This window comes from Nannospalax galili, unplaced genomic scaffold, assembly GCF_000622305.1.
Source record: "Nannospalax galili isolate Female #2095 unplaced genomic scaffold, S.galili_v1.0 scaffold2695, whole genome shotgun sequence".
Lineage (NCBI taxonomy): Eukaryota > Metazoa > Chordata > Mammalia > Rodentia > Spalacidae > Nannospalax > Nannospalax galili.
Window position 1 is genome coordinate 79,209 of NW_008336074.1, and position 24,049 is coordinate 103,257.

A 24,049-nucleotide genomic window follows, 5' to 3' on the forward strand; every position below is an offset into this window, starting at 1 on the left:
TTGGTTGTTATTTTTCCTGTCTTACTTTGTTGTGTTGAAAACTAAGTTCTGTTTTAAGAAATTACTTTAGAATATGAATCATCATTCTTATGATACAGATTCCCTAATTCGTCTTATATTTTTTCAAAATTAATTTTATAAAACAAATAATAATGGAAGTGATCATGGGAAAAGCTCATTACTTTAGGTTAAGCCTTCAATTTTTCACTTTACTTGGTTAAAGGCTTGACTCATGGTATATCATAATATAGAAAGGATATACAGATATATAAGATATATTTTTTAGTGGCTTTGTTATTTGCCAGATTTAAAATTAAAATCTTAGATTGACCTAATTGACCTAGAGGTGAAAGAAATCCACTGGTTGAGAAACAGAATGGATTTCAGCTAAACTGCATCATACAAAGGAGGGAGTAGAAAACTCCATTTTTGAGAATCAACCTTCTGACTTTATATTCTCAAAACAGAGCCTACTTGCTTTTTGCCAAAGCAGCTGACATGGGAAATTTGAAAGCTATGGAAAAAATGGCTGACGCTTTGCTATTTGGAAGTTTTGGCATGCAAAACATAAGTGCAGCTATCCAATTATATGAATCCTTGGCTAAAGAAGGATCATACAAAGCCCAAAACGTGAGTTTTGAAAGACAACAAAACCTTAAATAGCTGCATCCTTAAATAAGCACAGACAAAAAACATGTAAAGGGGGTTGAATGATGATATTCCTGACCTACTACATGAACCCAGACCTACAGCCATTACCACTGTGTACTGGAATGGTGTCAAGGTAGGAATACCGTAGAAACCCTAGATAAATTCCTCCAGTTCCAGAGATGACTTTTGGGGGCTGAACTTCTCTCCATTCTACCTTCCTATCATTCATATGTGTGTGTATGTTCTGATATAATTAAGACCTGTAAACCCATAACAGTGCTAAATTTTGTTTAGAACATGTTCATCTCTATAGAAATATGGACCAAAATCTATTATCTTAGGGTGATGCTGGCCTGACTTTTGTATTTCAAATTATTTTATAAGCTAAGTATATTTCTCTTTCTATTTTAATAAATGTATTTTATTCCAAACGTATTCCAATAATCATTTCATAGAAAAATCAGAAAACTGGTGCCGGGGCTGTAGCTCATTGTGTTTTCCTAGCATTCATGTAGCCCTGGGTTTGATCTCCAGCATCATATAAAACTGCACTTGGTGGTAGACACTATAATCTCAACTCTGGAGATGAAGATAGGAAGATCAGAAGTTCAAGGTCATTCGGGGCTACATAGCAAGTTCAAGTCCAGACTGGGATACATAAGACCCTCCTGTCTCAAACACCACACACACACGCGCGTGCGCACACACACACACACACACACACACACACGTACACACACATGCATACAAATGAAAAAGAAAATCAGAAAACAAAGACCTTCAGGAGCCAAGCTTCCTGGTTTAGCTATTGTGAAAACTGCCGTGTATTTTTACGTGGCTTCTATCTATGGCTCCCCGCTTTTTGTTCCATTCTAATTACCATACAAGCACACACATCATTTTGATTTCAGCTACTTTTATTTAATGTATAGCTAAGGCACATTTTCATATGGCTATAGTGTTTATAAAAAAAATTTCTGGTTTCCAAAGGAATTCATGGCCATTTAAAAAAGGTATGAGAATTCAGGAAGTATGAGGAAGAAAGTAATCTAAAAGATTTCTACCCAGAGATCTCTTTTGTTGCTATCTAATACAGTACAGGAACTAGGCATGGAGTCAGATTTAAGGTCAAATCCACTTTTATGCTTGCTTATTGGATAAGCTACTTATTAAACAAAACTCTTTCCCCTTCTTCTGCATGAGAATTTGACCTTTGGTTCACTCTCTAGTTCTGTTTCCCAGGTAACCTGACAGGAGTGAAACATTAACTGTGTTTTTACCTAGCATGGCTTATGATAGAAATGGCCTCTGACTGACAAACTGCCTTTGGAGGGGGAGAAGTTATAATGAACTATTGAACCCCATGGTGTTAGACCTTCCTAATGAGGCTGCTTAGTGTTGTGCTTGTGGAGTTATTATGTGAGGAAGGAGGCATTTACACCAAGGTGGCTTGCACCGAAATTCAACCCATGTGAATCTCATCTCCTTGCATGAGTCATCTGAGGGATCTGAAATGACAGATCCTGGAGGATTGTGTGAAGTGCTAAGGAAGGCTTGATGCTGCCCATCGGTACACTGTGGTTCGTTTGCCTCATTCTTTCCTAAATAAGGTGGGTAGCAAATGAGATCCCTGGAGGTTCTGTGAGTCTGTATGTTTAGTTGAGCCAGAAGTTAGACCAGATACCCATGATGAGCAGGGCAACCTCTCTAAATCTTCATCTGTCAGGTTAAGATAATAATGAAACATTGGACACCAAGTCTGGAACATTATTGTACCTCTAAATTTTAGCAAAGTGACTGGGACCCAAAAACTGTAAAGTTGAATGAATCATTAATTAATTAGTCATGAATGACTTAATGGAGTTTTTGTGAAGCATTCAGTTCCATGCCTGGAACGTTGTGCTCATTCATTATATAAAAAAAGGGGTTTGGGATATTGGGGAGGAGTGGTGACTGGGGAAAGACAGAACTTTGGTTAGGCAGAAGAAGGATATAAAAATTATTGCAGGGCTGGAGAAATGGCTCAGCAGTTAAGAGCACTGGTTGCTCTTGCAGAGGACCTGGGTTCAGTTCCCAGCACCCACGCAGCAGCTAACAACCAACTGTAACTCCAGTTCCAAGGGACCCATGCCCCCTTCTCCTCTCTGCCAGCATTGTACAACATGGGTGTACTTACATACATATAGGCAAAACACTCATACACATAAGATAAAAATAAATCCATCAAAAAAATTAAATTATTGCTCTTGGGGCTTGAGAGATGGCTCAGTGGTTAAGAGTGTGTATTGCTTTTACAGAGGACCCACATTCCATTCCCAACACCCTCACTGGGTGACTTGCTACTGCCTGTAACTCCAGCTCCTGTAGCCTCCACAGGCATCAGCACTCATGTACAAACCTGCACATACACACATAATACAAAATAAAATAAATCTTTAAAGGTTGGGCATAGTGGCACACGCCTTTAATCCCAGCACTTAAGAGGCAAAGAGAAATGGGTATCTGTGAGACTGAGGCCAGCCTGGTCCACACGGACAGTTTCAGGCCAGCTGGGGTTACAGAAAGAACCTATCTCAAAAATTTTAAGTTATTGTTCTGGGCTGGAGAGATAGCTCAGCAATTGAGAACACCAGCTGCTCTTGCAGAAGACCTGGGTTCAATTCCCAGCACCCACATGGTGACTAAACTGTCTGTAACTCCAGTTCCAGGGGAATCTAACTCCCCCTTCTGACCTCTAAGGGCATTACATGACATGGGTGCACTTACACATATGCAGGCAATACAACTCATACATATAAAAAATTTTTTTTCAGAAAATTATTTTTCCTACTATCATACTTCTAGGATGTTATGACTATATGGAATATTTTTGCAAAAATTAGACCATTTATTTACTGCTCCGTACTTGCTCTTTATTCACTTAATACTATGACTGTCTTTCCATGTAGACATTTCTATGCAGACCAGCATCATCATTTTAAAGATCCACACAATTTTAATTATGTTGATGGATACTGTGTTTAATTCCAGAGACTTTTTCTTGCAATTCTATATAAAAGAACTCAATAAACAGACTTGTAAATGTTAATAAAATAATGCAACTGTTAAATCTCCATTTCCTGGTTTGGTTAAACAAAACTATAAAAATATAAAGCTCTAAATGCTACCACCATTTACATCACTTAATTCCTTTTCACTCTAGTGAATATGTATTTTGTTTTTAGTTCATGAATAAATTGAATCAACAGTCAATAACTATTTCTCTTTTCATACTTACTATGTGTGAATCATAATTTGGTTGATGGGGAGACAAAGATTAACAGGTTTTAAAGTCCTTCTAGATTACTCTGAAATAGAAACAGTGGTTGCAGAACAATTGAGGTAGATTATAGTTAAGGCAAGTGTAAAGTGAGTTAGGCCTGGAAGAGACTGACTGGACCTGCCTAGAGCACGTAAAGGATGCTTCCCAGAAGGAGTGACATGTGCATGCCTTCTAGAATAAAGGTATTATCAAAAGCACTGTTTATCTATATTTAACTCAAGCACTTGATACAAAGTCAAAAATATTGGGCCCAGAAAATAAATTCTGTATTAATACGAATGGTATGTAAAATACATAGATTTGGAGCTAAAGTCATCTATTCACTCTAGATAATGTGTTTATTGCACCCAGTTAGTTGCTTTAATGTGGTTACCTCTAGCCAGTTACACCTGGTTGAGGTTTATTGCATATCCAGACCTTCCTCTGACCCAATTGCTTGCTGCTGGCTTTAAGGAGAATCAGAGAGAAGGCATCAGATCTTTGTGAGATCGGTCAGCCTGGTCTACATAGTGAGTTCAGGGCCAGCCTGGTCTACATAATGAGTTCAGGGCCAGCCTGGTCTACATAGTGAGTTCAGGGCCAGCCAGGGATACATAGTGAGACCCTATCTCCAAAACAACAACAAAAAAGAAGAAAGTATATGAGTTACTCATTAGATCAGTTTTCTTTGGCATGTGTTGAGATGAAAACAATGATCAGTGACCACAACTAATAATTTCTTATAAAAAATAAAAGGAGAAATATTTAATTTTATTATATACCTTGAGGAATTTTCTTTATAATACAGTAAAATATATCTCTTTAACTCTTCATAGTAAACCCTAGATGTCATAATGCTTTGTTAAAAACTGTAGCACATGGCTGAATACAAAATCGTCTTTTTAATCTTTTATTTTTAATGTATATTTTTATTGAATTTTCTGCATTTCACAGAATAAATCCTAATCATATTTAGACCCCCTCCCCCATCTTCAGCCCCCACCAGTTTTCATGCATTCTGTCGTATATGTTGAGGTCAGTCTATCAAGTTTTTGTAATCAGATGTCTCTCAGTTCACTGGAGTGTACTCAGCCTATCTAGGGTCACTCCCTTAAAAAAGATCACGTCTCCCTCACCCAGCAGTGATCAGTTGCCAATAGTTCCTCAGCTAAGATTGGAACCTGCTGCCCATTTCCCCAGTTCTATGCTGGGTTTTTGTCTGATTGAGCCTTCATGGGTCTTGTGCATGCTGTTACCACGCTGCAAGTTCATATGAGCAAGTTCCCAGTGGCCTGAAAGACTGTTTCTCATGTTTATGCACCAACTCTGGCTCTTACAATCTTTCCACCCCCTCTTTTACAATGGCCTCTGAGCCATGGGTAGGTGAGAGTTAATGTAGGAGTCCTATCCAGGGGCACGTAATCTGCAGTCTCTTATTCTCTGCTCTTTGGCAAGTTGTGGCCTTCTGTGTGCATTGTGCTCTGTTGCATGAGAAAGCTTCGCTGATGAGAGTTGAGGGATGCATTAGTATTCTCTCTACCCCGTTCCACTATGTTCCATGAATCTTAAGTGTAGGCAGTTCCACTGTAGACGTGTCACTCAGGGCTGGGTATCTCTCAGACACATATTCTTTGTGTGTGATCAGTTGTGAGTCTCTGTAATAGCCTCCGTCTTCCTTTGTTTTCTTTCTGTAACCTCTTGGGTATAGTCATTCCTATTTCCGGTCCTTTGTATTGCTTCCAGTATTCTGGTTTGGTGGACATGAATTCTTTCAGCCTATTCATGCCATGGAAAATTTTTCTTTCCCCTTTAACTATGAAAGATAGTTTTGCTGGGTAAAGTATTTTGGGTTGGCATCCGTGGTCATTTAGAAGTGAGAATACTTTGGTCCAGGCTCTTCTGGCTTTCATAGCTTGCGTTGAAAAGTCAGCTGTAATTCTGATGGGTTTTCCCTTACGTGTATCTTGTTGTTTTTCTATAGCAGCTTTCAGTACCCTCTCTTTGTTCTGTACATTTGGTGTTTTCACTATGATACGCCATGGGAAGTTTCTGTTCTTGTCCTGTCTAATTGGTGTTCTTTGTGCTTCTTGTATCTGTATAGGTATGTCTTCCCTTAATTTGGGGAAGTTTTCTTCTATAATCCTGTTGAAGATCTGGTCAATGCCACTGACCTGAGATTCTTCTCCTTCCTCTATGCCTGTGATATGAAGATTTGGTCTTTTCATTGTGTCCCACATTTCCTGCATATTCCATTCATATGGTTTTAATATTTCTATCTCTTTTGTGAATTCACTTTTCAATACCCAAATTGTTTTTGTCATTCCATTCAGTCATATATTTGTATTTTTTTGAGTTTCAGTCAGGAGTTTATTCCTATACTCTTTGAGTTCTTTGAGTTGTCTATGTGTTCTTTAAGTTCTCTGATGGTGTTTATGATTGTTCTTTTAAATTCTGCATCCTGGGGTGCCCCTGAGTGGTTCTCATTGTAGTACACTTCTATAGGACTGGTGGGGTTTATTGTATTCTCTTGGTTTTTCATATTATCTGTGTTTTTGCATTGTCATTTAGGCATATGGATTTCTTTTGTTGGTTTTGTGTCTGATATGTAATTCTATTCTGTCTTTATTTAGTTGAAGTTTGGTTCTTTTTATATTGCTGATGTAGCTTAGTTGCTTTCTGTCAGGTATGAATAGTCGGTGTGTGCTTCGGGTTCTCATTTTTGATTTTTTATTGGTGGAACAGGATGGTTCCAAGCTGATTAGTGAAATGCTCTCTGACAGGGCAAAGGGAATTGAAAGCTATGGGGATCCAGTGGCTGGGTTCTGGTGGGGTAGTGAGGAGGTCTCAGGTAGAAAGAGCAGGAAGATTCATAGAGCTAAGGCTGGTGTGGGACTCGGTGGGCAGGGTCTGGGCTAGATCTGAGATCTGAAGCAGGAAGACCAAGAGGGGGCCTGGGCACAAGGCTAGAAGATGGACAGTGCTTTGGAGAGAGTCATAGTCAAGTCTTATAAACAATCCAGTTTGCAGAACTTGACCTTTAAAACCCACTGATGGTGTCATGGATGTCACGACTATTATGCGGCTTCTCTCACCTCACAGCATGCTTTTTCCTCAGTTAAGATTGGCCAAAACATCTTTCAACTTCCTCCAGTGTCCTGGCATGCTTTATGCAGCATAAAAATAATAAAAATAAATTGAATGTTGAGCCCTCCATTCATTGTCATTGTTCTGCTACAGAGAGAGGCAACATGGCCTTGGCCTGGCTAGGTAGGAGTGGTAAAATCATGATCCCAGGTCTTCTTAGAGTGAGCTTTATACAGATGACTATTTCTCCCCTAGTCACAGAATGGAAATTTAATCCCCACACCATCCACTTCACAACTTCATGAGTTTACATATTTTTCCAGGAGGATCAGACCAAAATGTGTGCTAGGCTCTCCCCAAAGTTATGCACTTCTTGGTGAGGTCTTAAATGCAAGCCCAACTGAATAGAATGATACTTCACATTAAAAGGTCAGTATGTTTGTTTACTGTCAGCTTCTGCATAGCCCAACCAGATTCTATTGAGCAGAATCAAGAACTGCCAGGAGTTGCAAGAAATTTTTTAAAAAATCCAATATTAGTTACTGAGTTCCTTAAAAAGAGCCAGTGTAGCCGTTTAAAATAACATTACAAGGTTCAAGGGGCACCAGGACTGCGGGTGCCTTCCATTAGCAGTTATATTCAGGGTTTCCTTTCTTTAAAAGGAGTTTTTAAGACTAAAGGGGAACATGAAGATTTACAGAATCATAAGATATTTTTCAGTGTATGGATTATGTAAATGACACATTACACTAATAAATCTGTATTACAACTACTATGCTTTTGAAGAAATAAAACCTTCTGAAGCCAGTTTCCTAATTTAACAAGCAACACAGGACTGGGGAGAAGGCTCAGTTGGTAAAGTGTTTGCTTTGCAAGCATGAGGACCTACCCCCAGAACCCACATAAGAAAAGTCAGGAGTGGGTACCATGTGTTTGTAATTTCAGCATTAGGGAGGAGATTCCTGATGCTTCCTGGCCAGTCAGCCTCACCTGACCTACTCAGTAAGTTTCAGGTCTCCCATCTCAAAAACAAAAACAAAGACAAAAGTGGACAGTGCCTGAGGAGCAACACCTGAGGTTGTCATCAGCTTCCATAGGCATGACATGCATGTGTACCCCACCACACAATTAATTAATTTAAAATGTATCACTGGTCTTTGTCCTTGAAAGTATAATACAGTTACTCATTTTCTGAGGTTATTGAATTACTGAACCTTGATGTATCCCAATACACTTAACATTTGACATTATCACATGACATTCTTATAAACCCCATGAAAACCACAAATATGAGCTTGATAATTGTAGATGGGGAGTGATAACAGTAGTGGACAGATGAGGAAGGAATTGGGGGACAAGCGTACTACTGTACTACATAGTCCAGACAAGAACTGAGAATAACTCCAGTGGAAAGCTGCTGGAAAAAATGAATCTGGAAGATCCAAAAAACCTACTGAAAATAGCACACATGAAAATGCATTTAGGACACATCGCTTTCCACACACAATAGCTTAGCAACACAGTACATCACCGTGTCGGTAGTCTTCCCTGAAAACACATCCTGACTGGGAGCTGAGGCTTGGGATGCTGCTTGGCATCCTGGGAGTACAGTATCTTATGTCAACAGCCAAGGAAATATCAAAACTCAGATTGGAAGCACAGTTTCAACTGAGTGTGTATCACTTTCACACCGTTGCAATGTGAAAAATCACAGGTCAAACCATCTGGGAACTGCCTATTATGGGCTTTAAATCTCCTGCTTTCAGTTTGGTGCATCACAATGATGTACAGATTTAACTTGTTTCTAGAGTTTTCATGAAAGCTTTTTGGATGACATCTATGTCTGGTGGGGGATACAGATTGGGACTTCCAAACCACCATCTTGTTTTGTGACCAGACTTTCACTCTGTATTCAATATATTTCCATTTAAATATTTTACCTCAATCTCATTTTAATTTAAAAATATGAATTAAAAAGACCCAAATTTGGGCCGAGACCATAGCACAGTAGCAGAGCATTTGCCTAGCATGTGTGATATCCTCTGTTCAGCCTCCCATATCACAAAAAGGAAAAGGAAAAGAAAGTTCAAGTTAAAATTTTAAGATAACAAAGGCAAAATTTTTATTTACAACAAAGGAAAATACATAGAAACCATTGGTTTATAATGACTTTTAGTTTGCTTACTTTGTTTTGTTTTTTAAGACAAAGGCTTGCTATGTGGCCCAGGTTGACCTAGATCTCAGGATCCTCCTGCCTCAGCCTCCTGGGATTATAGATGTGCACCACCATGGCTGACTATAATACTTCATTATTACACTTTACTCTAAAGTACAGTAAGAATTATCCTATATTCACACATATTATATAGTACTCCCAATATTGTAATCTTTCCAAAATTCTCAAACCTTAACAAAAGCATTTTGTTATGATATTTTAAGTAAGTTAAAAGTACAACTTACTATGGCAGGCGCATGCAAAATATCCTTTATCAATATAGACAAAAAATTTTGAAACAAATTGATTCATTCAGTTTCATGGTTTTGTTTACACTTTAGGCATTAGGATTTTTGTCTTCTTATGGAATTGGAATGGACTATGATCAAGCAAAGGTAAAGTTAATTCTACTTTTTTCAAGAATAAAACTGATTTATTTAAAAGAAACATTGAACGGACTCTGTTCTTAAAAAGGCTTATTCTACTGTGGTAGTTAAAAGCACCAGCTCAACCGGGAAGCTCAACAGGGAAATTAAGCAATCTGCCACATTTTTTTTTAACAATTTGTCTCATATATCAGGTACTTTATTGAAGGTAGGTAATATCTCCTTTATGATTTTAAGATGATAAACTGAAATACCAAATGCCAAGTCCTTATCACAGACTCAGCAACTTGGTAACTCCCCAAAAATGGAAGCTGTCTTAACAGAGCAGATTGAACTTTGGATTTATTTTGGAGTAGCTCAAGGCTCATTACTGGGATAGGAGTGAAAAAGTAGTGCTTGATGTGAGTTCCAAATTTGGAAAATCAATATAATTATTTTTGTACCTTAGGCACTGATATATTATACCTTTGGAAGTGCTGGAGGAAGCATGATGTCCCAGATGATTCTGGTTTGTAAATTAAACATTTTTTATGTGTTTGAGTGTATTCCCTGCATGTATGTAAGTGTACCCCTGTTCTGCAGTGCCCATGGAGGTCAGAAGAGGGTGTTGGATTCCCTGGAATTGGAGTTATGGATGGTTGGTAGCTGCCATGTGGGTGCTGGGAACTGAACCCAGCTCCTCTGCAAGAGCAGCCAATGCTCTTAACCACTGAGCCATCTCTCTAGCCCCTAAATTAAATATTCTTAAGTGAAAATAGGTGAATTGTAACTACAGCACTTCTGAATATTAAGAATATGTATATATGCTTGTGTTTTAGGGCTACAGATATTTGTCAGGAATCAATGTTCTAAAGAATTGTGAAGTTGCCCTAAATCATTACAAGAAAGTAGCAGATTATAGTGAGTAATTTTCATAATTAATTTTAACACAAACAGATTTGAAGTTTGAGGCACAACTCAATGATAGAATACTTTCCTAACATGCTGAAAACCCTGAGTTCAATCCCTACCACTAGAAATGAAACAGACTTGCCAAGCAATTTTTAAAAAATCAATACCAGGACTAGGGATATGGTTTAGTTGGTAAAGTGCTTGTTGTGTAAGCATGTGGACCATTCAGTTCCCAGAACCCACAATTAAAAATTTTAGAAAGCCAAGCATAGTACATGCTTGTAATCTCAGTGTCTCAGGGAAGCAGAGACAGGGCTAATCCCAGCCAGCCTAATCTACTAGTGAGTTCAAGACCAGTGAGAGACCTTGTGTCAAAAACTAAGGTGGACAACATTTGAGGAATGTAACCCAGGGTTGGCTTCTGGTCTCCACATGCGCGCACGCACACACACACACACACACACACACACACACACACCCCCACACACACACACACCCCCACACACACACACACCCCCACACACACACCTGCTTGAGCACACATACCAGCCAATACTAGTTGACACACACTTGTGAAAATAGTAAATGTATATGCTCTTAACACCTGCTGTAATGCAGTCTTTTTAATATAATGTGGAGTTTTAGCTTCCTCAATAGTTACCTTTTTAAAGTTCTAAATGATTGCATTCATGTTTTATTTTTGTAAATATATATCTTCAAACATTTCTGGTTTACTTATTCTTAAGATGTTTTTTTCTTAAATTGAGAATTTAAATGCAGCACCAACAATTTCCTAGTGGTTCCCCTAAGTCTAATCTGTACAATGTCTGACAGCTTGTTGGAAGTTCCTGAGAGCGTGGTGGCACGTGCCTGTAAGTCTGGACACTTAGGAGGCAGAGGCAGGATGATCACTGAAAGTTTGAGGCCGGCCAGAGCTTTGTAAGGAGACCCTGACTCAAAAATAAGTAAATAAGAATGAAAACAAAAGTTCGTAATGAAACAAGTGGAAGACACACACACACCGGAGGAACCACGGGCGCAGCTCAGGCCGTCATTAGTCTACTACCATATGCTTAGTCTACAAAACAGAGTACAAGGGTAACCTATGCTTCTAGAAGCACTTTTAGAGTTGTGTGTCACGTCTCATCTTACATCACTGGAATAGATTACATATGACTTTAAGTAAAAGTCTTTCAAGAAGTTTGGTTAATTTCTGTATTCAAAGTAATATGTAAACATTTATCTTTGACATGAGAAAACAAAGAATTTGAAAAACTTGAATTTAAGAGGATATTTATAGCAAGATTGTTTCATATGCTTAATGAAGCAATTGCTATGTACACATTTCAACAGTTGAGTGTCTGAGCATATGTATCTTTCTGTTTATTTTCAGTCTATCCATGGGAAATAACTGAGCAGTCCTTACTCTTACACTGTAGCTCCATTGACCAGGGAAGGTCAGCATAGAGGGGGCTAGCAGTCTCCTTCTAAAAACCTCTTTAAGGCTCCCTTATCCACATATTCACAAAAGTAATATTGGTAATTTTTTCATATAAATTTCATATAAAATGTCATATAAAGATTGACAATATCTATATGAAAAATGACTTGTTCGTGTTTTTCAGAGCCAAGTAAAAAAAAAATCAACAAGTTCTTATTTCCTATGGCTCTTCCCGCTAGTAGACCACATTTCGGCACAATTTAGGCAGAATAAACCTAACCGCAGTTCCTCTGTGTTGACTGTTACCTCTTGTAGCCTGTATTTTCTAACTATTTTCTGGCTTGTTTCTATTCACAGTTGCTGACAAACTGGAAAAAAGTGAAGGTATTCCGGTGGAAAAAGTGAGACTAACTGAGAGAACTGAAAATCTGAGTTCCAACAGTGAGATTTTGGATTGGGACATATACCAATACTATAAGTTTTTGGCAGAAAGAGGAGATGTTCAGATACAAGTAATGTACACAGAAGAGACTGCATTCTTAGAACATGCCAATTACAAGAGATCTGGCTCTTTCTGAGTGCCAAAGGGATTAGCAGCATCCCACCTTGAATGTGAAGGGAGAGAGACACCTCTACTCTAGGCACCACCTCTGTTTTGTCCTGGCTATTACAGTTCTTTATTCAAGAGCTAGTTGCCATAGTAATAGCAAGATGGTGATGATGATGATGGTTTTACAGTTTTTCCTGATAATTTCACTTTTTAAAAACCTATACTTTAGTTATGGGAAAATAGTATCTCTGGTGTTGCTTTTAATATAGATATACTCCTAGAGACCAGGAATGGGACTTAACCTATGTGAACTTTGTGAAATATGGGCTAAGGCCCCTTGGTCCATGAGCCTGGTTGTTATCATACACCAGCTGGCAGGCTTTCTGCCACTAAGGAAGCCATATGCCCAGTAGTAACTGATTATTCAGTAAAATACATAGTCTGGAATGTTTCCCTGCCTCTTTCAAAACATGTCAATTACCTCAAACTGAATCAACATGGTATAGTAAAATCAACAAGTAAATGTTATCTTTATTTAAATTAATATTGCTGCTAAAATCTTTTCAAAAATCATCATTTCTAGGTATCTCTTGGACAATTACATCTAATTGGGAGGAAAGGTCTAGATCAGGATTACTATGTAAGTCAATGTAAAACTTCAGTCCTATGGGGGAAGGGTGGTGCTGAGGGAGGCTGGAGGGCCAGTGACAAGGGAGGGTGACTAGGGAAAGCCCTTTGATCAGATCTGCTTCCTAGCTTCTGAGGAAGAGCCAAGTTCACCAGCAGGAAGATTTTCCTTTAAGCACAAAATGACTTCTGAGGAGCAACTGGGGCAGGCAGGTGTCCCACGCCAATACAGACCCTGGCCATGCCCCACCCCCACACTCTATCAAGCTGGAACTGAGCAAGGAAAATGCTCCCACCTATTGGCTTTGAACAGTCTCCATCTCAATGGCCAGCTGCAGAAAGTCCACATATGAAGTTTGCTAAGCAGCCCGAGGACCTAGTTCATCAGATTTGGCTAGATCAGAGAGCAGATTGCTTTTGACTATAATTTTCAGTACATTAAGCATCATTATACTTTTAGCAAACTCCTTTTAATCATGCTGCTTAGCCTTGCTTTATCATGGTGAGGTCATAGGATTAATTAACCATCTAAATACATAGTGAAGGAAAAAGAGGAAATAAAGTTGACCTATACAGGACCCTCCTCAGTCAGATACCAGCATCGCAGGCTAAGTTCCTGTCTAGATTTTGATTGGAATTTCAAGGCACTAATCACCACAGACCTGGAAAAATAAGTGTACTTCTTTTTTAAAGATGATTTTGTCATTTTACAGGAACCTTGTGTGTGCTCACTGTCTCAAGGGAGTGCAGTCTCTGTCTCACATAACCCCAATGGCAAAAGGGATATAATCACTGCTTTGTATGGTGTTACATAAAAAAGTAGTACTATTACTTTGCATTTGACTCTTTATTGTTATTTTATGTATGTCATTGGTACTGCATTTTCTGTTTTACATGAGAGACAGTAAACAATAGGTAAATGTCAAAGTTAATTTCATAAAACAGGCAGCAATTTACATAAGCATATGCATCCAATGACAGCTGAAGTGAGGGTTTCCAGGGCTAGTTCAACCTAATTGAAAAGCGATGTTTCAGTTCCTTAGATGGGAGTTCTGAATTCATAAGATTATTCAAATGTCAGATTTTGGCCTACAGTGAGTTTCTCAAGGTAGTCGTAGGGTACATAACTGGGAAGGCCTTCTCATTTTCCATAAACATGAACTTTGGTTGGCTTAAGGATGTCAGACCAGCCTTTTTACAGAACACCCCTCCCCAAAAGAAATGTACCTTCAGTCAGCCATACACAGCATAAATACCTGAAGGGAGCTGGAGTCACCTCAGGTGAGACTGAGTGCAAGTGCCCTCGGGGGCACTGAAGGGTTCCAGGGCTGCAGTGGAGGAGCGAGGCATCACCAGGACCTCCAGGATCCTCTAGTCAGGATCCTCCAGTCAGGATCCTCCAGTCAGGATCTCAGTCAGGATCCTCCAGTCAGGATCTCAGTCAGGATCTTCCAGTCAGGATCTCCTGCAGCTCACTTGCTGGGATTTTCTTAGGTATGTTTACACTTGAGTAGAGATAAAGCAAGCTGCTTCAAGGCTTACAGCTGGAAAGTCAGTTTGCTTAAGAAGCACAATTTGAATTCAGGCTTTCAGCATTGAAAAGCTGTGCTGTTTCCATTAATATCATTTCATTTTGCCCCCTTCCCACAATACAGCCTCTAATAATTCATTTTTTAAAAAGAAAGAAGGACGTGATCACTTGAGGCTCCTTCATCTCTAACTTTCTAATAGTTGGTCAGACCTCAGGTTTCTCATGTAGACATTCCAAGAATGTGAGTCTATCTCCAGAACCTTCCCAATGGTCAGACACTCTAGGGCAAGTTCGGGCTGGTCCTGTCTGCTCCTCAGCCTAGTGAACCTGAACACGCATGAAGGTTCAAAAGTTTCAAACCTAAAGCCCGACTGGCTTATGCTGTTAGCTATCCACAGGGGAGAGGGACCAAAGGAATAAAGGATGAAGCTGACTTCTGAGAGGCAGCTTCTTCTTCAAGTCTCACTTCCTCAGAGAGGAGTTTCTTGATAACTTTGTTCTCCCAGCACTTATATGCCACATTGTTTTCCTCAGAGCGCATGTAACTAATGCCCTTAATCATACTGATCTTCATTGTTGTCTGTATCCCCCAGGAGAATTTATGTCCTTGTACATCTTGCTCACTACTGTACTTCTCCTGTTCAGAACAGCGTCTGGTGCATGCAAGGCACTCAGTACATATATACTGAATGAGCGAATGCTGGCACCTGAAACATTGGATGCTGCCGTTCAGCCTGAAAATCACCACTTCAGTCAGAAATGTTGTTTAAGTCTATTGAATAAATTGTTATTTACAAGGCTCATTTTAAATGTGATGCCCCAGTTTGATGATCAACAAATTAAAAATCAAAGTACTTAGGAATAACTATCCCCCCCCCACTGTTCACTGTTTGATTGAATTAATCTTTCTTAGAATTTGTTGTCACAGGCAACATTTTTGGCCTCTGTCTGACCAAATTCTCAACTATTAAAATTTTTGACTATGCAATTCTTGATTGCATTATCTTGAATTCTTCTATACACAGATTTTAATTTCATTTGCATTCCTAAATATATAAAAGCTCAGACTGAATTTGATTGGGAAATCAGGGTGCTTGAGTACATATTATTTAAATGGATACAGCATAATTAAATTAAAACTGGCAGAGAAATAATATCAACTAAAAGCACAACTGCTTCATCTTCTCTGCCACCCCTTAAAAGAAAGAGCTAATGTCATCCCTTTTCAGAATGATTTACAGAGCCTGGGATAAAAGAAGAGTTTATAAATGTTCTCAGAATAGTGCATTTTCTTTGCTTTTGTTCTAGAGGAAACATTGCAAACTGATTAAACTGGGAATTTTCTTAGAGCCTATGAAAAGCCACATTTATTTTATAAAGAGAGAGATGAGTTAAATAATAAAACTTAAGTTACTATAATGCCTGGGACCTGCAATCTTTTATAATAATGCATCATTAGTTGTACGACAGACCATTATTTCATTTTCTACTGAGAAAGAAAAAACTGTCAATATAAAATTTAAACTATAACCTCCCACTGGCAGTAAGAACCATCCTGATTAAAATGGAAGAGGGAAATGTACATCTTAGAGTCACCAAAATATAATGACAAATGCTCAGGAACTTTTTTCTCTGAGGCATGGTCTCATGTAGCCCAGGGCTGACTTTAAACTCACTATGTAGCTGATGATCTTGAACTTGACCTTGAACTTTTGGTCTTCCAACACCTGTGTGCTGGGATTATAATCTTGTACACCGTACCAAGCTAAATGTGGTACGGGGGATCAAATCCAGGGTCTGTGAGTCCAGGCACTCTACCAGTCAAGTCACTTCTCTGGCCTTGTTCAATAAATATTTAAAGGATGAATGCATGTCTGGGTGGATAATTGATCTAAAATTCTTTTTTTTTTTTTTTGAGGCAAGGTCTCATATAGCTAGTAGCTAAGGCTGAAATTGACTATATAGGTGATTTTGAGCTTGAACTTCCGATTCTCTTGCCACCATATCCCAAGTGCAAGGATTACGGACATGCACTACGACGCCCAGTTTATGCAGTGCTGGGGATCAAATCCAGGGTTTAGTGCACACTAGGCAAGCACTCTCCAAGCTTAGCTACATCTCCAGCCCCATCAAAATTCTTGGAGAGCAGCAACTCGGGTTTGTATATGTAAATCCATCAAGTGGCTTGCATGTCACTTTCATATGGTACTTAATATGTTTTATACAACTGAAGCAAGAACACTGGGACAGGTAAATTTTAGAAGAAGGAACCATGAATTGAAGTTCCAAGAAAGCCAGATCAGTGAAATGTCTAAGAAAATGTAATTTCTTTGAAACTTTATGGAATTATAGTTTTGAAAAGTTGGGCAACTCCCGGACTTTTATTTGTTTCTGAGTATATTATTTCCATTTAAAAGTTCAAATTATTGGGGACTGGAGAGATGGCTCAGTGGTTAAGAGCACTGATTGTGGTTAAGAGCTCTTTCAGAGGACCTAGGTTCGATTCCCAGCACCCACATGGTGGCTAACAACTGTCCGGATCCGACACAGCACTGCACTACATGAGTGCACTTACACACATGCAGGCAATACACCCATACACATAAAAAATAAATAAAAATTTTTAAAAGTTCAAATTATCTTTTCCCAGAATGAAGTTTTTTCAGAACTCTGTTGCAAGCTGATAGCCAAATTCCTAAACTGAACTTTGAAATTATTTCATACAACCATAATACTTGGGCTGACACGTTCCATAAAGCTCTTTTGTTTTAGAAATGTGTAAATATTCATTCAGTCATTCATTCTTGAAATATTTTCTGAGTGCTTAACATATGGTAGACACTATGCTAAGTATAGAGGAACCAACATTGGAGAAGACAAAATAAGCAATTAAATCAGTGGGTGAATGTCATGATAAGAACAGGACAGAGTGCCTCAAGAACATGAAGAGGGGAATCTAAACAAGGAGCTCAGACCTGCAGAGAATGTGACTTGCATAAATGACACCCTTATCTGGATGTACACTTAGCTCTAGCTCAGAAACACTCACAAGAGTCCATGGCAAGACCAACCTGAACCCAAGCAGGGTCAGGCCTAGTTAGTACTTGGATGGGAGAAACATTAACAAGAAATGCCTTTTTTCAATTCTAATTTGCAAATCGTGCATTGTTGTAACTTTCTATCTAATTAACACTTCAATTATTCCAGACAGTTTAGTTTCATGATTCCCTAATGCTTGTAAATCTCCAGTAGTGTTTACTTTTCTGACAAATTGAGTTAAATACTTAGGCTGTTCAAAGGTAAAGCCTTCTACTTTTTCAAGGCTTCGCTTTTGGATATGATTTCATTTTGAATATGTTTTGGATTCCCTAGACCTAGCATGGACATTCCCGTGAAGATGGAGATGTTCTTGCTCCTGACAATCTGATTGATTCTATATTGTGATGCCTCTGTCATTTTAGCCTTCCTCTTTATGCCATGAAGGGAGAGTCCCAAAGACATGGAACTGTATTCAGGCAGCTTATGGGGATCTGGTTCTGGCTGCATGACTCTAAATATCAGAAAATAGGATCAGATATTAATACTATCTTCCTTACTATGACAGTATGAGGATTCAGAAAGAAAAGCCATGTAAAAACTTATTAGGAAACCAGATATAATTTGCAATCTTCTGTCATTATCTACACATCTAATTAATTGGGGGAATTCCCTTTATCATCACCCACACTCATTGCTATTAACATGCATTCCTTTCTTTTCAGCACCATTGTCAAGGAGCAAATGTAGGGACCGTTTTATTTTGTTTTGTTTTTTTAAATATTTTTATTTATTCTTTGACAGTTTTCCCACATGCGTACAATGTATCTTTGTTTTTTATTTATTTATTTTTATGTTATGTGTATGAGTGTTTTGCCTGCATGTATATAAGTGTAACATGTACATGCAGTGCTTGCAGAGGCCAGAAGAGGGCGTCAGATCTCCCCTGGAGCTGGTGTTATGGACAGTTGTTAGCCAGCATGTGGGTGCTGGGAACCAAACCCAGATCTTCTGCAGAAGTAGCTAGTGCTCTTAACCACTGAGCCATCTCTCCAGTCCCTATCAATGTATCTTGATCATAACCACTGCCCACTCCTTCCCACAGACCTCTCCCCCAATACATTCGTCTCCCACCTTCATGTCTGCTTTTTCTATGATTTGCTGAGTCTCTTTAGTGCTGCCTACATGCACATGGGTATGGAGCCATCCACTGAGCATGGGTGAGGTACCAGTGGCCAAACCCTTGAAGAAAATTGACTGTTGTCTTCCCTAGCAATCGTCAACTGCCAATAGCTCTTCAGCTAAGGATAGGGCTTGTTTCCCATCCATTGGCCCTCCCCAGTCCATACTGTAATATTGACTGTCTTGATTTTGTGCTAGGTCTTATGCAGGTAACCATGGCCACTGTGAGTTCATGAGTGCAACAACCATGTTGCATGTCCAGAAGACAGGATGTCATAGCACTTTTCCACACCTTCAGGCTTTTACATTCTTTCAACCCCCTCTTCCACGATGTGCCATGAGCCAGCACTGGGAAAGACCATTGATGGCTTTTTCCCCCAACTGGTCTGCCTAGCACCTTCTGGCACCATAAAAGCTAAGGGATCATGCTTTTGTTCATGTGTGAATCACCCATAATACCTAAAATACCACTATGCATATAGCAAATTTAAATCAAGTTGTTAAAAGGACAAATGAAGGCTGGAAAAGATGGTGCAATGAAATCCAGCAAAGGTGGCATTTGTACTTATGTCCCCCAAGGAAGACTGACTCCCTTATAAGAAAATGGCTCTCAGTAAGCCAGGAACACTTTCAGAGAAAATTTTCACATGAAGCCTTGCCAGCATTTCTTCCCTAATCACTCCTTTTTGGCAAGGGGCATATCACTGCCCATAACCTAGTCAAGACTTAAAAGAACATAAACCTTGTGTTCTAATAAGATAACAATGAGGCATCTTTAAGTCTCATTCCTGGAGTTGCTCACCTTTATTTCTCAGGTATTTTTCTAGAAAGTCAGGATGAGTCCTAGAGAATGCAGCATCAAGGGATAAGGTCAGCCTTTATTTGTTCTAGGCTGTTTAATGTTATGACCTAGAAAAACAAAAGCCTATGTTGGCCTCCTTCAATTGATTTAGAAGAAATTGTCTTGAAGTTGGCCTCTACAGAAAGACATATCCTAGCAAGCAGCCAGGTGTGTCTCATCTTATTCTGCCTTATAAATATTAGAATTCTGCCAACTCTAGTGCAAGTTGTCTTGTAAAAGAAGTACATAGAAGCCTACTTTCCCAAGTAATGGACTATTTAAATCTATAGCTGAGATTCATCTTTCCCTACAAAGCCACATGCCTATCGGGCTTTTCCAAATGTGAGAAGAAACAAGTCTTCACATTCTAAATTTATATATATACACACACACACACACTACGCTTCAGTACACATATTTTTCACCCACTCTTTAGGTTTATGGTTGAAATAACACTTGGAATAATACCTTGAAAAAAGTAATTATTTCATAGATTTTTTTAAATGCATATTGAATGAATAAAGTTTAGTTCAAAAAGTCATTTTGTAGGATTTATTTATGACTGGCAATAATACTGTTCCTTTTCTCTCCAGAAAGCATTATACTACTTTTTAAAGGCGGCAAAGGCTGGGAGTGCAAATGCCATGGCATTTATAGGAAAGGTACATGCTTCAAGTTCATCACTATTCTTCATTTCTTTAAAAAGCTAAGTCATGAGGGGATGAGGGAGATGGCTCAGTCTGTAAAGTGCTTGCTCCCAACCAAATATCCAGAACCCAAATAAAAAAAGATGGCCATGGATATTCAGCTCTGGGTAAGTGGAGACAGGCAGATCCTTGGAATACATTGGTCAGCCAGATTAGCTAAATCAACATGCTTCAAGTTCAGTGGGAAACCCTGCCTCAAAATATAAGGTAGGGGGGCCAGTCAGATGGTCAATAAGTAAAATCACTTGCTGCATAAGCCTGGTGATCGGAGTCCAATCCCTGGAACCCATGTAAAGGTGGACGGACAGAACTGACACCATAAAGTTGTCCTCTGATCTCAACATGGATGCTGTGACATGCATGCTATACCCTCCTCATACATACAAATGAAACATATTTTTTCGATGCAGGGTCTTATAATGTAGCGCTGGCTAGCCTAGAACTTGTTATATAAATCAGGTTGTCCTTGTACTGACAGAAATTCACCTGCCTTTACCTCCTGAGTGATAAGATTAAAGACATTCAACACCATGCCTGACAAAAAAAAATGTGTTATATAAGGTAGAGAGCAATCAAGGAGTACATCAGACATTGACTTCTGGCCTCCACATGTACACACACATACACATGAGCATGTACATACACCACACACATGTTCTCAAATGAACTAACAATGAACTGAGTGGCAGAGTGCTTGCCTAGTATGTACAAGACCCTAGGTTCAGTCCCTAGCACTGTAGAGAGCAAAACAAACAAATGAAAACAAAATACATACACAAACAACCTAAGAAATGAACAGCACAGCTGACTGAACTCATGGTCAGGTAGAACATACTGCAGGCCTCTTTCATGGCAGCAGCTGAAGAGACTCTCAGCTGCAACCAGTGAGTGGTATGCTTGCAGGGATAGGTCAGGAAGAAACCTATCAGAACATCAGGCTTTATCTGAGACACCCAGAACAGCCTTGAAAATGCACCTGGCCCAGGGCTTCTCTGTAGAGTGTAGCTATGAGCCCATAAGTTTCCCCCAGATCCAACATGCAACAAGCTAGTTATACATCAGAGACTGGTACAGATCTCAACCCAGTCAGGAGCCTCTTTCTTCCACCCCTGGAATGAGAACCAGCTCTGTCTCAGCAAAAGTCAAAATTGGTCCTTGGCCTGGGCATGGTGGCACACGCTTTCAATTCCAGTGTTTGTGAGGCAGAGGCAGGCGGATCTCTATGAGAGCAAGACCAGCCTAGTCTACATGGTGTGTTCCAGGCCTGCTGGGGCTACAGGAAGACCCTGTCTCAAAATAACAACAACAACAACAACAACAAAAATCAGTCCTTATGCCAGGCATGATAGGTTATTCTCTATTAGAGAGACCACGCCCTCCATCCCTCAGGGCTGCAGCCAATTTGCATTAGTAACCATGGGGATTAGCATCCTGCTTCCAAAAATGTTACATATAGTAATTTAGATGCAAAGAACATAAGGAAATACTAGTAAGGTCTCTTTCTTTGCCCTGGAGCAAGATCATTCCAGAGTGTGTATAGTAGATTATAACATTAGTTTCTCCTTTCTTACTTGGAGTAAAATTCAGGTAACTAAAAATTTACTGCTTCAAAAATGGACAGTTCATTAGTATTTATATTCACGACACTATGCCATCGTTATTGCTAGTCAGTTTTTAAATGTTTGCCTCACTCATAAGTGCTTTTGCTGTTTACACTTGTTTTTTGTGTGTCCTTAGATGTATTTAGAGGGGAATCCTGCTGCACCACAGAATAATGCCACTGCTTTCAAGTACTTCTCCATGGCGGCCAACAAGGTATACCGTCAACTCACTGTGGTAAACACAGAAAAGTGATTGGCTTCTATTATATGCAGACTGATATCTAAGAATTGACTTCAAAGCCCTAAGCCCAGACAATAAGGCTGGAAGGACTTTTGTGTCCTGGAGAAATATATAGTTGACAATGAAATACCGGGTCGGGGCAAGGTGATATGGCCCGTCTTCCGTCTTGGTTAATGAAAAGGACATTGACTTGTGCTGTCCTTGTAGGAGTCATCAGAAAGCTAGACCGAAGCTCAGCTTTGCTCTGTCCGGCACAATAATGAAGCCATCTAACTCAGGAGCATCAATAAGAGGGATGGGGTGGAGAGAACACTTTAATCACTAACTGCAGTAAGTTAAGGACAAAAGAAACCAAGATGTCCAGTGTTCCTCAGGCACATTTTGTCTAAAGGCCAGCACTCTACCCGCCCAGGAAGGACATTGTCAGGAAGGTGACCAAGCCAAGGCAATTAAGAACATGGTTCTAGAGACAGAGTCTCTGGTTTACTCCCTGTGTGGCCATAGATAACTTACCTAACTTACCTGTGCTTCACTTTTCGCATCAGTAAGATTGCTTGATGTTGTTGCCAGGATGTAAGGAGTTGTTATATGTATACCTTGTGTTATAAAACACCTGATGCAGTGCCTAGAATGTAATAATTGCTGGATTTCTACTGCTGTCTTTTGCAGTTAGGTGGGGGCAAACCTGGAAGAATAGCTAAAGCAGAATGGATTGGAGCTGTGAGGGAATATAGAAAGGGTGTAACAGGTGGGCCTCTGCACGCCACGTTCCATATTCATGGATTCAACCAACCATGGATCAAAAAGTTGTGATTGTGTCTATACTAAACATACAAAAACTCTTGCCATTATTCACTAAAAAATGCAGTATAGCAACAATTTACACAGCCGTGACATTGTATTTGATATGTATAGATAGTCAAAGTCCCCAGGGTATGTGCAGGTTATAGGCAAATACTGTGATTTTATGTGCAGGGCTTGAGAATCTGAAGACTTTGGTGTCTTTGAAGGCCCTGGAGTCCATTCCCCACAGCAACTGAGGGGCATCTGTAGTATGTCTCCTGTCAGATTCCTTGCCTTTGCGCCTAGGCTCAGTGAAGCTGGTATCTGTCAGATCAAATCCAGTAGACTACCCTGAATCCCTTTAATACTCAAAGAAAGTCCTCATCCCAACACCCATTAGCCTAATATTGGAAAATGGCCCTGGTAAACTTTCAACCCCCTCCTCCCCAGCAGGAAGAAAGCACTTTGTTTCTTACAATTTCATAATGCAGCACTGGTACCAAATATACATTTGGCTCAAGAATATTTTCAACTGTTCTCAGTTCTTAAAAGCCCGTACACTGGCTTTAGGAGCCTATTTATAAATGACTAGCAGTTTGTAGCTGCTGCTCTTGTGGTGTAAATTACTGAGAAGGCTAATACTCAGCTCTTCTCCCTTATAATTTGTATGAAACTGTTGCTCAGCAAGACAGTTATCTGGAGTACCATTAGATTAGGAAGACAAGGGAGAGCAGGCTGAAAAGGAGGTGACTAAGGACAATCTCTTATAATCTGGCAAATAATACTGATTTGTCAGCCCAAAGGAATAATGCCAGAAAGCTGGGTGTATAAATTGACTCAGCTCCCCAGCTACTCAAGGCTCTGTAAAAGCAGTGATCCGGGTCAGTCATGTTTTAACCTTAGCTTTCCATCTTTATCAAGGAATTCTAGAACTGTACTTAAAGTAATTGTTCTGAATGGCATGAGCTGGGCACAGCCACA

The 24,049-nt window shown here is 39.5% G+C and overlaps 1 protein-coding gene across 9 annotated transcripts in view; it reads left to right on the forward strand.

The window, feature by feature from the left end:
• Positions 1–24,049, forward strand: part of Sel1l2 (SEL1L2 adaptor subunit of ERAD E3 ligase) — a 71,596-nt gene that overhangs the window by 19,612 nt on the left and 27,935 nt on the right. For 3 of the 9 annotated variants that reach the window (XM_029562390.1, XM_029562392.1, XM_029562397.1), the window contains exons 1-8: positions 1,921–2,261; positions 9,593–9,646; positions 10,086–10,145; positions 10,456–10,537; positions 12,327–12,481; positions 13,103–13,159; positions 20,330–20,398; positions 22,181–22,258. In XM_029562390.1, the coding sequence (XP_029418250.1) occupies positions 9,626–9,646; positions 10,086–10,145; positions 10,456–10,537; positions 12,327–12,481; positions 13,103–13,159; positions 20,330–20,398; positions 22,181–22,258 (522 nt within the window). In that variant the 5' untranslated portion in view covers positions 1,921–2,261; positions 9,593–9,625. Of the gene's footprint in view, positions 1–467; positions 631–1,920; positions 2,262–9,592; positions 9,647–10,085; positions 10,146–10,455; positions 10,538–12,326; positions 12,482–13,102; positions 13,160–20,329; positions 20,399–22,180; positions 22,259–24,049 lie in introns of those variants that run through there. The other 6 variants (XM_029562393.1, XM_029562394.1, XM_029562395.1 and 3 more) reach the window with 6 other exon arrangements.